This window comes from Grampus griseus (genome assembly GCF_964374135.1).
Source record: "Grampus griseus genome assembly, chromosome: 1".
Lineage (NCBI taxonomy): Eukaryota > Metazoa > Chordata > Mammalia > Artiodactyla > Delphinidae > Grampus > Grampus griseus.
This window is the reverse complement of record NC_139017.1, coordinates 96,046,443-96,060,695: the sequence shown is the minus strand read 5'-3', so window position 1 is coordinate 96,060,695 and position 14,253 is coordinate 96,046,443. Positions and strand designations below refer to the sequence as shown.

Genomic DNA, 14,253 nt, shown 5'->3' with positions numbered 1-14,253 from the left:
TAGTCATTCTGTTCTAGAACCATAATTCTGTCTCTAATCTTACTACATACGTTTCTGCTCCAACTCCTTTCCCCCCTCTTCCTGAAAGTGGAAATAACAGACTCTAATCCCTGGCTTTCAAGGATGCCACTTTCTTTTTATCTTTATGGCAGAGTATTAATCTGTTCCAAAATGGAGTGGTGGGGGAAGCAGAGAGGCAGGCTGAATTCTTCCTTTGGAAATGGCTTTCAGAACTCATTTGCGTGAGCAGAGGCACTTCCTATTTTCACCCATTCACATGAAGAGAAGACAAAGCAAAACAAAAGACCACACATGGGTAATATTCTTTAAAAGGACGTTTATATGAACAAAAGGGAGATCAACTGATTTTTTATACAGGCATTTACATATCATTTAATGTTTGTTTCTCAGTTTCTTTTTTTATGCTTTGAAGGGTGTTTTAAAAATACCTTGTCTTCGTGATGTTGTACAAGAAACTGAAAAATTCCTTGCGTCTCTGTGAAATACATATTCTTATTTCTCTGAAATAGTCCTTAAATTGGAAAATTTCACCCTTAATATTAACTTTTCATTTACTTTTAAGTGATAATGAAACAAGCATTTTGTTTAGTCCTTTGGAGATTGTTTCTCAGGGAAAATAGCACAGAATATCTAGGCTTATCATAAATCTTCATGAAGTCTACATGAATAGAAAAAATGTATATGTTCTCTTCCCTGGAAGTAAAATTTTATTGCATATGATTAAAGGATAAGTATATCTAATTTTATAGAAGAATTGTATTGAAATTTGATTATAGTTTCTAGAAGGTAACCTAAGCTTTAGGAGACTATACAATCTCCTTTAGGTGGCTATTCCAAGGGCAGTATCCATGTAATAATAAGGAATATATTTCCTCTCTACATCTCCCCTGAAGCTGAGTCACTTCAGAATCTCTTCCAAAAATCTGTCCATGATATTTGACATGCAAAAAAAAATGGTATTGTTTCTTTTCAGGCTTGTATACAGCATAAACAGAATATTGTGAGAAGATGCTTGTCATAGACTGTTTTATATTTACAAATGACAAGATCAACAAATAATTTTCTTGTCAACACCTAATCCCTGAAACTAAATTGCATCACAACAGTGTGCCATTCAGAACTGGGAAACAAGCAGGAGCATTTGGAAATACATCAGGAAGCAGCTCCCCTTTCCCTGAAGATAATTCTATCTTTAAAGCAAATTAAGGTACTTCCCTGGCGGTCCAGTGGTTGGGACTCGGCGCTTCCAATGCAAGGGGTGCTGGTTCAATCCCTGGTCGGGGAACTAGGATCCCACATGCCACATGGCACAGACAAAAGATTAAAAAAAATAACTGCAAATTAAATCATTTTGAAAATTCATACAGTGACATGTAGGTCAAGGTTAAATGAATAGTAGTGTGAGGAGAAAATTAATGTGCTCCATAGAGAGAGGCAAAGTTGGGTGAGGTCAAAATACTGACAAGAAACCTCTATCCATAATCAAGCCAAAGAGTATGAAAGCGCTCTCCTGACATATGAGTTCTGAGCATATTAAACGACTAAATTAAAACTCCTGAAGTCTCAAGATCCCTTGAGATAATAACTGTGGTGTTGTATAAGAAACATTTCCGTAATGGCACTGAACAAATAAATTCTTCTATAATTTAGCATTCATGGATAAGATGTGAATCACTATTTACATGTATGATTACAAAGAAAGAAACAAAATTATTCACAGAATTATTATTGAAGAAGTGAAGATGAAATCAATCTCAATGCATTTCAGAACACATTTCAGAAATGAGTGGTTAATTTTTTTGAAATGATGAATTTGAGATAACCATGATAATATTCTACATGCATGGTGGGTCATGTCACGTCTTTCTGTGCAGAATAACCTGTTGTGTTTCTATGTCTAACAAAGTGATAATGTAGTATGATATTTTTCAAGACGTATAAATAATTAATTTAGTATTCAATGATTTGAAAAAAATTCCTCTTGATTATTTCTATTTGATTGTTCATAAAGGAGTTTATCATGTATGCCACAAGATTTTCACACATGTATGGTGACTGGTAGTTTCATTAGGAAAATTATTTTTATACAAATAAAGGTTCTTTATAATTGTACACATACCATATTGCCTATGGTACTAAATATAGCAGATTGAACATTTGAAGCATAAGGTCATAGACTTACAGTCATTAGTTTAAAAAAAGATAATTTTAAGTACTTTATAAAATAAGTGTTAAGTTGGTATTGAGAACTGGGAAGTTTCCCTTGGAAAATGTGTTTCAGCTAATAATCATGGTGATAATCTTTAAAATGACATGATCACATACCTAAGGGACTGCCATTCCCTACTTTTCTCAGTTCCACATTTTTACCCATATCAACTCTAATTTCACAGTAATCTCTTTGGCACAGTAACCCCAAATATTTAAGATTTTTTGCATAAATAAAACTCATAATCTCAAATCTTGCTTTTCTTATACAGAATAGCTACCAGCCCAAATGCCCAAGGTAAGTAGCCAATGAGAATCCCACAGCGAAGGTAACAAAAGCAAATCCCACAATGCCAGGCACTTTGCTAGATAGTGAAGATAAAAGGTAAAAAAGAAATAAATGGTCTTCCCTCAGAGGGTCATAGTCAAGTGAGAAATAATCAAATGAATAATCAAAGTGCACTAATCAAGCTATGCTAGAGGGAAGGACAAGATACAAAGGGAGCCACATGGAAGGGGACATAATTCAATTTAGGGTATAGTAAAGAATTTCAGGGAAAAGTTCCTGAAGGAAATGATGCCTAAATATATTGAGTTTCTTCACTGATGTCCTATGTCCTAGAATCCTACAGCAAGTGCCCTGTTCCTTATCTTAAGTATGGTCCTCTGTTCACTGTAAACACATTTTCTAAATATTTCATACCTAAGACATATTACTCAGTATGAGTGGATAACTCTTCAGAAATTAGCCACATCAATTCCATTTCAATTGCCCTGGAGGGTTTTCACCCAGAAGTTCCTGCTTACCTAGATTCTCTTATAATCTACATTCTCCAATAAGATAGTTACTAGACACATGTGGTTATTTCATTTTAAATCTAATTGATTTACATTTTAAATAATTAACTAAGTACAATGAAATGAAATTAAAAATTCAGCTCCTCAATTGCAGTAGCTAAATTTCAAGTGCTCAGTAGTCAGTAGTGCTGTTTCAAGTGCTCAGTAGTGGTTTACCATATCGGACAATGCAGAAAATATGTCCATCATCACAGAAAAGTTTACTGGACAGCTCTGCTTTAGGAAGCACCTTTCTTCCCTCATGCTTGCTTTTCATGGGTTGGTCCTTCTGCTCAATCCCAAATTATTTTATTGAAACAATATGCTAATAAAATGTTCCTGATTCTAACTCTGGTACTTATTTGATTCTCCCCTCAGGCACCTTGTCTTCATGGTTTCAAGAATGAAATGTCAAGATTCTAAGAGTTAGAGCAGAATCAGTCACTATGTGATTAATCAGTTAGGTGTCACTGGGTATTGCTGGGCACAGGGTCACAGTCTGGGTGCTGCAACCACGTTAAAATGCCAGGATGCTGTCACACCCTTGACCAGTATGTAGGAGCACAGAAGATCCAGCAGTGCTCTTTACAGTGCCCTGATTGCTTACTTCTCACTGCTTCCTCAAATACTCAGGAGACATTGCTCACATCTCTAAAGGTCTTACGAAAAATACATCTTGACTTTATTGAAAATATGGCATGTTAAGAGATAACTTATACTTCATTTGTACCCGTTAAATCCAATTTGAACACCCTCTTGTCCTTGCAGATTATGGTAGGGGAAGGAATTCTCTACTGTTGCCTGTCCAAAAGAAGGAATGGAATTGGCCTGGAGCCCAATATTAATGCCGGAGGCTGCAACTTCAACTCTTTCCTTAGAAGAGCCGTCAGATTCGTTGGTGGGTGTGGGAAACCACAAAGAAAGGAAATGTTTTCCAAATAGAAATGTTATATTTAATGACAGATATTAAGTCCTTAAATCTATAATTTAGATGTATAATGTCAAATACATGATGAATTTTACATTATTAAAAAAAATCCCATTAAAACACCCAAATTTGAGTTTTGTATCTAAAATGTGTTATTTACAGTTATAACCTGTTTGAGAGCCAACATGCCATGCATTTCAGTATATTTTTGTCTTAGCTCTGGTAGAAGCACGAATTTACTTTAAAATAGTTCCTGGATCTGTGTTCATTTTTTAAAATGGAGAATAAATGTCAGCAGGCCAGTATGAATGGATAACCCTTCGGAAACTACTTTAGCCACATCAGTGATTCCGTTTCAATTTTCCTGGAGTGTTTTCGTCGAGAAGTTACTGCCCATGAAAATGTCACCATAGAGTACGGCATCAAGGCTATTTTTTCCTTGGTTATATCGTCTAACTTTACCTCCTATTATTTGAGACCTACAGGAAATCAGTGGGCCTGCATCAGAATCAAGCCAGATCTAAGCCTTCATCTCTTCTGAATAGCATGTGACTATCTTAATATTGTTTGAGTCACAGACCTTTTTTTTTTTAACTGAGTTGAAAAGTCAAACCAAAGTACATCACCCCAATGTAAAAGCTTTAATTGATTCCCCGTAAATCAGTAAAAAGTTATTTCTACCTTTAATGTCTCAGCTGAAAGGAACAGGTAGCTTCATTTAATACCTAGTAGATAATTAAATACAATCACCTCTCCCGCTAGAGGAAAACATCTGGTCTAAATCATGCCCTAGACTCTGCCCCACTATGAAAGGCACATCTTTGCCACACAAGGACTGTACAGCAAGAATAATCCCCTTACCAGGGTCATGAACTAAGACAAAGAAGTAAAACTTCAGGACATATAGCTGATCTCAGGAAAAGTTTTCCTACTGTAACAAAATGCTGTGGCAAAGGGGCACATAACCTCCCTGAAAAGCCTCATGATGGTGAGGATGGGACATCCTTTCCTAGAGAAGCGTGCCCCAGAGTCAGCAACGCCCACCCCCTGGGGGGCCTAGAGATTCTCATTCTCCAAAGGTAAAAATGAGTGGGTTTCCTCACTTATCCATACTCCTCTCCAAGATCTTGCATGCTGCTAGGAATTAGAATGTATAAATAAAAGTCCAGTGTCATGAATCCGGGTGAGTGGGTGGAGAAATAATTGGGAGAGTGGTTTTTAGGTGACAATAACCCGAGAAGGAAAATGCAAAAAGAGGTAACATACAGGCCAACCATCTTGGTCTAGAGGAATCCACTGAGGAGTTACCCAGGTGCCTGTCACAGTGATTTCTAAGAGCAAATCATAGATCAGAATCCAGGCTATCAAGTCAGAGTGACTCCAGGGGGTCTAGACAACGTAGAGGGAGAAAGTGAGTTCAGATCATGTGTAGTGAGCAGAGCTAGATTCCCAAGGATAAAGCCAGGCAAGGGACTTGAAGCAGGAATGGAGTTCGAGTGTCCAAGCCTGCATCAGGGTTTGTGAGTTTATGGTTTCATACTGGGCCCAGGAGATAAAAGAAAGATAGAATTTCAACCAGGATATTTAAGAATATCATCTCCGAATTCCAAACATGAAGGAAGCCTCCCTACAGCTCTGTACTTGTATGATTATTGTTTCCATGACAAGGTTGGCCTGCCCTTTCCTCTGTTTTAATTAGAATTCCTGGTACGATGAACATTTTTGGCAACTGTGGCTGCAGATAGGGACTACTGGGGAGAGAGAGCCCTGGAAGCTCAAACGTGCTAAGCAATTTACAACGATTTTGAATTTTGCTTCATTCCCCGTATTTAATTCTTCTCAAATCACACAGTTGTCACCTTAACATTTTCCAAGTGTCTGTCAAGTGATCTATGGTTCATGATATTAAGCATTGGCCCAATTTAACCCAACTGACAAAAATACCTCAAATGACTACTTTGGAAATACTCATTGCCCTTATTTTGGATTTCAGTATCTGTTTGAAAGTTTAGGCATTTTCTTTACTATCTTCCTGAAATGAACTCAGAGAAGATGATCACAACAGATGTGAAGATTGTCGTGTTAATGTGTAATAAGCATGGTTGATGATGGCACATCAGCATTAAGCACTAGCTTGGTAACAGTTTCTTTCCTTTTGCTTATAGGTGTTCATGTGTTTGGACTCTGCTCTACAGCTCTCATCACAGATATCATCCAGCTGTCCACAGGCTACCAGGCACCATACTTTCTGACTGTGTGCAAGCCAAACTATACCTCTCTGAATGTGTCTTGCAAAGAGAATTCCTACATTGTAGAAGATATTTGCTCAGGATCTGATCTTACAGTTATCAACAGCGGCAGGTTAGAAACGGAGATGTCAGTGTTTTCATTGTTCATTAATAGCTTGGGGTATCATCTCTGGCATACATTTTTCAATCATAATGATTTTGGTTTTATTTTTCTTTTCAATTCAGTGATCTCTTTAGGGATAATACCATAGAAACCCACTAGTGGTTCATTCTGAATCCTTCTGTCTGTCTCCAAATTTCAGCCTCACATTCATGCCACTCTTCTTCATATCACCAAACCCCAATCATGTTCTGTGATTTACCCTGTACTACTTATGGTTTTAGGTTATCACAATTGGTTTATTTTAGATATTTATAGCTAGTCATGGCTTAGAGTCAGTATGTGTCATGTAGTGACTTAAGTGGAAGGCTAAAATATCTATGATATTTCCAGCTTCATTATATATTTTATTAAAAAAAAAGAAATCATATGAATTTTCCTTTTGGTAGTGTTTTAAAAGAAATAGCATCTAGGATTGCATATGTCTTCTTTGAGTAAGCTCAGAAAATCTGTACAGCTTCTGACCTTGCATTTCAGAAAATAAAAACTGAAAAACCCAAGAAACTACCAAGACATTAAATTGTTTTCAATCAATAAAGTAAAAAAAAAAAAAAACTTATATGGAAAGAGAAGTCCAAAAGAAATAAATTACAGAAGGATGAAGGGCAACAAAAAAAGATATAAGAATTGTATTTTTCACTCACTGAGTTCCCAAAGATTGAGTCAAAAATAAGTTAAGTACACTTGAAGAATCAGAGACTTATATTATGTAATTATATACATTCACATTCTTACGATCCATTCAATTCAATAATTTTGAACCTACATTTAAGACCTATGCTCTCTATTCTTTCTCAATTCTTTTACATTTTCTTGTCTGTGTTGAATGGTAGTCCTTTTTATTGAGTACCAAATAATTAGGAGGACATTAATAAAACGGCATTTTATTTTTTCCATTTTTTATCCATTAAAAGAAATCTCTATTCTCCATCTGTCTGTCCTTTACAGTGTCTCTCTCACTATCCTCTGTTCTACCTCTCCCACCTTGCTTCTTATCTCACTAAATAATATACTCTGTGATTTTGGAGATAATGATTATTTTAAAGTGGAATAGATAGAGAAACATTTTGTTAAAATTAGACTTTTTCGATGCTCTCTAGAGTATAAAAAAACACATCTAGACCCGCTGCTGTGAGAAAATAATTTTGTCTTTTAAATTTGTGTGTAAATGAAACCATATATTTAAGAGCATAGGAAAAGTTTAAAAGCTTTAAAATCTTAGGTTTTATAAACCTTTAAGCTGACATAATTATAATACCAATAAACAATTATAATGCTTTCCATTCCATTTCTACTTTCAACCATCATTCCAATGGTATAAAGAAGTGATCCCTAACAAAGCTAACACTTTACATTGGAAAGTGCATCACTACTCTACTTTAATAGTAATGGTGATTAGCAGTGTTTATTTTATCACTCAGATCTTTCTCCAGAAAACTAAACAGAAATTAAAGTTATTGCTTATTATCTTGAGGCTTTTAAGTTGAACACTGTAACCACTCAGTGTTCTTGAGATGATTGTTAGCAGTATTTCAGAAACAGAAGGCATAATTTGACTCTTTTCCTTTGGCAGAAAATCATTCCCTTCACAACATGCGACCCTTGCTGCCTTTGCAGCTGTGTACATTTCGGTAAGTAACTGGGTCTTTTTTGTCAAACTGCGTCCTAGAGAAAATCAGAGAAATGAGTGTTGTCTCCAATGACTAATTAGATTATATAGCTGTGTAATAGCAGAACAGTAAACTTTAGCACAGCAGTCCTTCAATACAATGGCATCAGAAATAGAAACTGGATGCTACTGTAAAGAGTAAGATAATTTTTTGACACAGTCATAATGTTTATTTAGCCTCATACCTCTTTAATGTAATATTATACTTCACGGGAGGATATTGTAAACTACATGAATGTTATAAATTCTAAAATTGAAAGAATTGTGTTAAATACACACACACACACACACACACACATACACACACACACACCACACATTTTTGTTTCAGTTTTTATGTAGCAGTGAGTTCTAAGTCAGTGTTGATAAATGCTATACAATGAATTGTCACCATATCTGATTAATAGTCCACTAGATCTTATGTGAAAAAAATGGATTGAAATTACGTGACAAATAACATGGAGACTAACCAGTTATCTGGATAATTCTGCGGCTTCAATTTTTTTCCAGACTTTTGTGTAATTATATGAGAGATCTGTTATTTATTTGATGAATTTTGTCATGTATTTCCTTTTTTTCAGGTATAGAATATAGCCATAGCAGGGGGAATGGAACAGTAAAATTGATGTCACGTGTATCAGACTTTTGAGTTTACCTTTTTATTTGATTATAATTGAATAGTAAAATGACCTTTCTTACATACTTAACCCAGTTCTTTCATTTTAAAGATGTACTTCAATTCCACACTAACGGATTCCTCTAAGCTTCTGAAACCTCTCTTGGTCTTCACCTTTATCATCTGTGGAATCATCTGTGGGCTAACACGGATAACTCAGTATAAGAACCACCCAGTTGATGTCTATTGTGGCTTTTTAATAGGAGGAGGAATTGCTCTATACTTGGTAAATAATTTATTACTATTCAATAAAGCACAGTTTAAAATGGAAAACATGCAGAAAATTTGTTTTGCACTGTAATGATTTACTTGCAAAATAGTTTATATCTATGAGAAAATCTCTGACTGCATCTCCATTCTAAGCCAAAACATATATCCCACTTTCAGTAAAATAATTTACTAAACTCTTACCATGGGCCAGAAACTGTGATTTTAGAAAGATTATTGCATTTTACCCTTACCCCTCCCACCAAAAACAAAAGTCAGGGGCTACTATTACTAGTATAATTTTATAGATAAGGAAAGTAAGGTTAGTGAAAGTGAAAGTTTAATGGAAAATTATATACTTTGCCCAACATCACAAATGTAGCATCTGGATATAACTATGATCCAACTAATATTGAATTCTTTAGCAGTACTCTATTTTCAAGCCTGATCTTCCTTCAAGAATATCCTCAACATAAGGAAACTGAGATTGTCCATTTCATTCATTCATTCATGCATTCATTCATTCATTTTACATGTATTCAATATCTGATCCGTGCCAGGTACTATACTGAGCGTCGGAACACTAATAAATAAGGTATATCTTTTATGAGTTTCAGTGCAAAGATTAATAAATGTATAAATGATTACAACATGTTAAATGATGTATTAGGGTATGAACAAAGAGCTCTGAGGATAGCAAACTGCCCAAGGAAGTTAGGGAAGTCTTTATAGAAGTGATACGGTTTTTAAAAAACGAGAGTTTCTTAGGGTAAAGAAAGGAGGGCATCCAAGCTGAAGAAACTGCATATGCAAAAAGATGGACATGTGAATGAGCAAGTCTAAGTGGAGGGTGAGGGAACAGAAGGAATGACAGATAATAGCCAGGTTTCTAGCTTGAAAGACTGGCAGATGGTGACTTCATTAGCTGACCTGGTAAATGATAGAGGAAGCAAATTGGTGGAGAGAAAGGAGGTGGACAAACTCAATTTAAGGATCAACAGGCAGTTGAATAGTTGGGTCTGGAGCTTAAAGTAGCAATGAGTGGTGGAGAATAGATTTGGGAATCATGGACATTATCGGTGGAAGTACCATTATAGTTATGGCGGTATATAAAATTGCCAGGTCCTAAGAACAAAAGGAGCCAGGGAAGCACCAATATGCAAGTCGCCTGCAGAAGAAAAAAGGCAATAATGAAAGAAACTAAGAGGATCTACAGAGAAATAAAAATTAACTGTCTATTAGAACCATTCTAAATCTTGCGGTCTTGGGGTACTTGTGAAAGGCATTATGAGAAAATGCTTACAAAAAATAGTAAATGTACTGAAGTGAGCATTGTTTTTTTTTTCATTTTTATATACTAGCATAGTCAAATCTCATACTGCCTCATATACTTTCTTCGGTGGAGGAGAAAGCCATCAAATGAAAGTTAGTGTGTCAGGAATTGTGCATAAGCCTGTGTTGCCCACGGGAGTATTCATTGGCAGCGGGTGTTACAGAGTATGATTGAGAACTGTTTCTCTCCAGTTCATGTATTGCTTTTGTAAATGTCTGATTTTCATGGTTTCCTGGAGTCCCAAGGGTTTGGGCTTGAATCTCAATTCTCCTGCTATTTGGCCAAGTTTTCTTCACCTATAAAATGAGGATAATAACTATCTGCCTCATATCATAAGAAGGATTAAACAGCTATATTTATTAAGCCCAGTGCTGGGCACTGAATTTTGAACAATATAAGCAGAGGTTATGTACAGTCTAGTGGAGGATGGTCCTAGACTTAATGAATTTAAATACAATCATTTTTAAACTAATTTTTATTGGAGTATAGTTGCTTTACAATATTGTGTTAGTTTCTTGCTGTACAGCAAAGTGAATCAGTCATATATATACATATATCCACTCTTTTTTAGATTTTTTCCCATTTAGGTCATCACAGAGTACTGAGTAGAGTTCCCTGTGCTATACAGTAATTATTAATGGAACATTAGGGAGGGACTGTTCATCCTGGAAACTCTGGCAGTGTGAGCGTAGATAGGTATTATTTAGAAGAAGATTTTAAACAGGAATTAAAGTACTTGGAGAGGCAGAAGCTTGACTGTATTCCATTCCTGTTTACATTCTGCCCTGAAACTGTAAATTTATCAGTTCTAAGCCAATGCTGTTGTTCATTTTTAGGCACTCTATAAAATGTCAAATCCGTGAAATTCCTTCCATTTGATTTGAAAAGCAGACAGTGGCTACCTTCTATTGAAATTAGCTTGCAAATAGGTATTTGCTGCTGGCTCTTATCTCTAAACTAAACATCTCAAAAACTAAAAATCCAGCAGGGATTAGAGCATCTATGTGTCAAAAGCCTAAAATTTCTGAAGCTGAACTTTAGCTTTTTTCAGATTTTTATCCCCCAAATCTGAAACAAACAAAAAATCGACGACCTGAGTATGAAGACAAGATTAAATAAAGTTTGGTTCAAATTTACTGTAATAGTACTGAGTTGATCAAATATTGCTTTCAAAATTTAAGACCAGGTTTAAATCAGGAAAGAACATGAATGCCCCAATCTAGTGACAGTTTCTGCCCTCTCTTCCAAGAACATTCTGGAAAATGTTGAACAGAGGGCTGTGCTCCATGTGAGTTGTGAAAATATGTGTCTCTGGCCCCACTACAAAATCTGATACCATGTTTTATGAATGATTCATTGTTCTGTATTTCCACATCTGTTCTGCTTTCCATCATGAGGTATGACTGAAAATGGTAGACAAAATAAATCAGTTAAGCCATTTGAGGAGTCACTCAACAAGCGGTTCATAAATCCAGAAAAATGAATTCCTTTGAAAAGGGGAAGAATGCCCTGATTTCTCTCATTGCCTGACTTCTCTTCTCAAAACAGAGGACAAGATTGTCAAAAACATCCCAGTGGGATGGAGAAAGGAGAGAAAATCCAATTAATAATAAAAAGTAATGGGGCTTCCCTGGTGGCGCAGTGGTTGAGAGTCTGCCTGCCGATGCAGGGGACACGGGTTCGTGCCCCGGTCCGGGAAGATCCCACATGCCGCGGAGCGGCTGGGCCCGTGAGCCATGGCCGCTGAGCCTGCGCGTCCGGAGCCTGTGCTCCGCAACGGGAGAGGCCACAACAGTGAGAGGCCCACGTACCACAAAAAAAAAAAAAAAAAAAGTAATGGACTCCATAGTTCTGAACAGTTAGTTCAGTGATTTATGATATAACTTACAAACTATTTCCTGAGTAATTGTACCTTTATGTTTTGGTTATTTGTATTAGTCAATGGTTTATAGAGAACACACACTTATTTATGTGCCTCAGTACATCCTCCAAGGCAAACTCCCAGTAACCATGTCTTCTAATGCATGATATTTATTGTTTCTTCCAACATTAGGGTCTGTATGCTGTGGGGAATTTTCTGCCTAGCGAAGAGAGTATGTTTCAGCACAGAGAAGCCCTCAGGTCTCTGACAGACCTCAATCAAGACCCCAGCCGAGTTTTATCTGCTAAAAATGGTAGCAGTAGTGACGGAATTGCTCACACAGAAGGCATCCTCAACCGAAACCACAGAGATGCTAGCTCATTGACAAACCTCAAAAGGGCAAATGCTGATGTAGAAATCATCACTCCACGGAGCCCCATGGGGAAGGAAAACATGGTTACCTTCAGCAATACCTTGCCTAGAGCCAACACCCCATCCGTGGAAGACCCTGTGAGAAGAAACGCCACCATTCATGCCTCTATGGATTCTGCTAGATCCAAGCAGCTCCTCACCCAGTGGAAGAATAAGAATGAAAGTCGTAAGTTGTCCCTGCAGGTTATGGAGACCGAGCCTGGACAGTCACCACCGAGATCCATTGAAATGAGGTCAAGCTCGGAGCCGTCGAGGGTGGGGGTCAATGGAGACCACCATGGTCCCGGCAATCAGTACCTCAAGATCCAGCCTGGCACCGTCCCCGGGTGCAACAACAGTATGCCTGGGGGACCAAGAGTGTCCATTCAGTCCCGCCCCGGGTCCTCACAGTTAGTGCACATCCCTGAGGAGACGCAGGAAAACATAAGCACCTCCCCCAAAAGCAGCTCCGCTCGGGCCAAGTGGCTGAAAGCTGCGGAGAAGACCGTGGCCTGTAATAGAAGCAACAGCCAGCCTCGAATCATGCAAGTCATAGCCATGTCCAAGCAGCAGGGCGTCCTCCAAAGCAGCCCCAAGAACACCGAAGGCAGTACGGTCTCCTGCACTGGCTCCATCCGCTACAAAACCTTGACAGACCACGAACCCAGTGGGATCGTGAGGGTTGAGGCTCACCCGGAGAACAACAGGCCCGTCATACAGATCCCGTCCACCGAAGGCGAAGGCAGTGGCTCCTGGAAATGGAAAGCCCCTGAAAAGGGCAACCTTCGCCAAACTTATGAACTCAACGATCTCAACAGGGACTCCGAAAGCTGTGAGTCCCTGAAAGACAGTTATGGTTCTGGAGATCGAAAGAGAAGCAACATTGATAACCACGAGCATCACCACCATGGAATCACCACCATCCGCGTCACCCCAGTAGAGGGCAGCGAAATTGGTTCAGAGACCCTGTCCATTTCTTCTTCCCGCGACTCCACCCTGCGGAGAAAGGGCAACATCATCTTAATTCCTGAAAGAAGCAGCAGCCCCGAAAACACTAGGAATATCTTCTACAAAGGAACCTCCCCAACACGGGCTTATAAGGATTGAGGGATGGCCATTCAATCATTTGGGCCACCCCCAAAAGACCACGTGTAGATTCTACCAGTGCTCTGTTCCAGCGAATCGAGAACCTTCTCACCAAACTAGATTATACACCATCAGCCCGGAACTCAGTGACTCTTGAGAACTACTCTACCCAAGCTTGTAGACTTCACATCAAGGGGAGGGAAAAGCACAATGCAAGAACCTAACTAATGTGATAATGTGAAGACTCTTCTTAAGACCTACCTTCAAACTCAAATGGTTTGCAGAGGGTAGTATCAAAAGAAAGTGGTTTCCTTCAATGTATACTATTGTACTTCCTGAATGTGCCAACTTTAGGGATCTTTCTTTATAACTAGCTGTGGGAATCCAGAACACATGTTTTCCCTATAGCAGAGGCCATGCAGTATTATATATTCATTTTGCAGAATCTGCACCGAGAGCTCAATACGGGTGGTGCTGATCATTATAGTACGTATACCATGTAAACTCTCAAATTCTATTTAGCTGTGAAATAGTGATGTGCAACTCCTTGTCAAAGAAATGCTACTGTATTAAGAAGATGTTGGCTTCTTTGTGTTAGAATAGGACA

At 37.9% G+C, this 14,253-nt stretch overlaps 1 protein-coding gene across 2 annotated transcripts in view; it reads left to right on the top strand.

The window, feature by feature from the left end:
• The window catches only part of PLPPR4 (phospholipid phosphatase related 4), a gene marked incomplete at both ends in the record, with an annotated part of 36,346 nt that extends 22,679 nt beyond the window's left edge, over positions 1-13,667 (top strand). Inside the window, 5 exons of one of the 2 annotated variants that reach the window (XM_082677729.1) lie at positions 3,835-3,964; positions 6,160-6,355; positions 7,977-8,034; positions 8,801-8,974; positions 12,342-13,667. In XM_082677729.1, the coding sequence (XP_082533855.1) occupies positions 3,835-3,964; positions 6,160-6,355; positions 7,977-8,034; positions 8,801-8,974; positions 12,342-13,667 (1,884 nt within the window). The remainder of the gene's footprint in view (positions 1-3,834; positions 3,965-6,159; positions 6,356-7,976; positions 8,035-8,800; positions 8,975-12,341) is intronic. The other variant, XM_082677728.1, reaches the window with a different exon arrangement.
• Between the last annotated feature and the right edge of the window lie 586 nt (positions 13,668-14,253).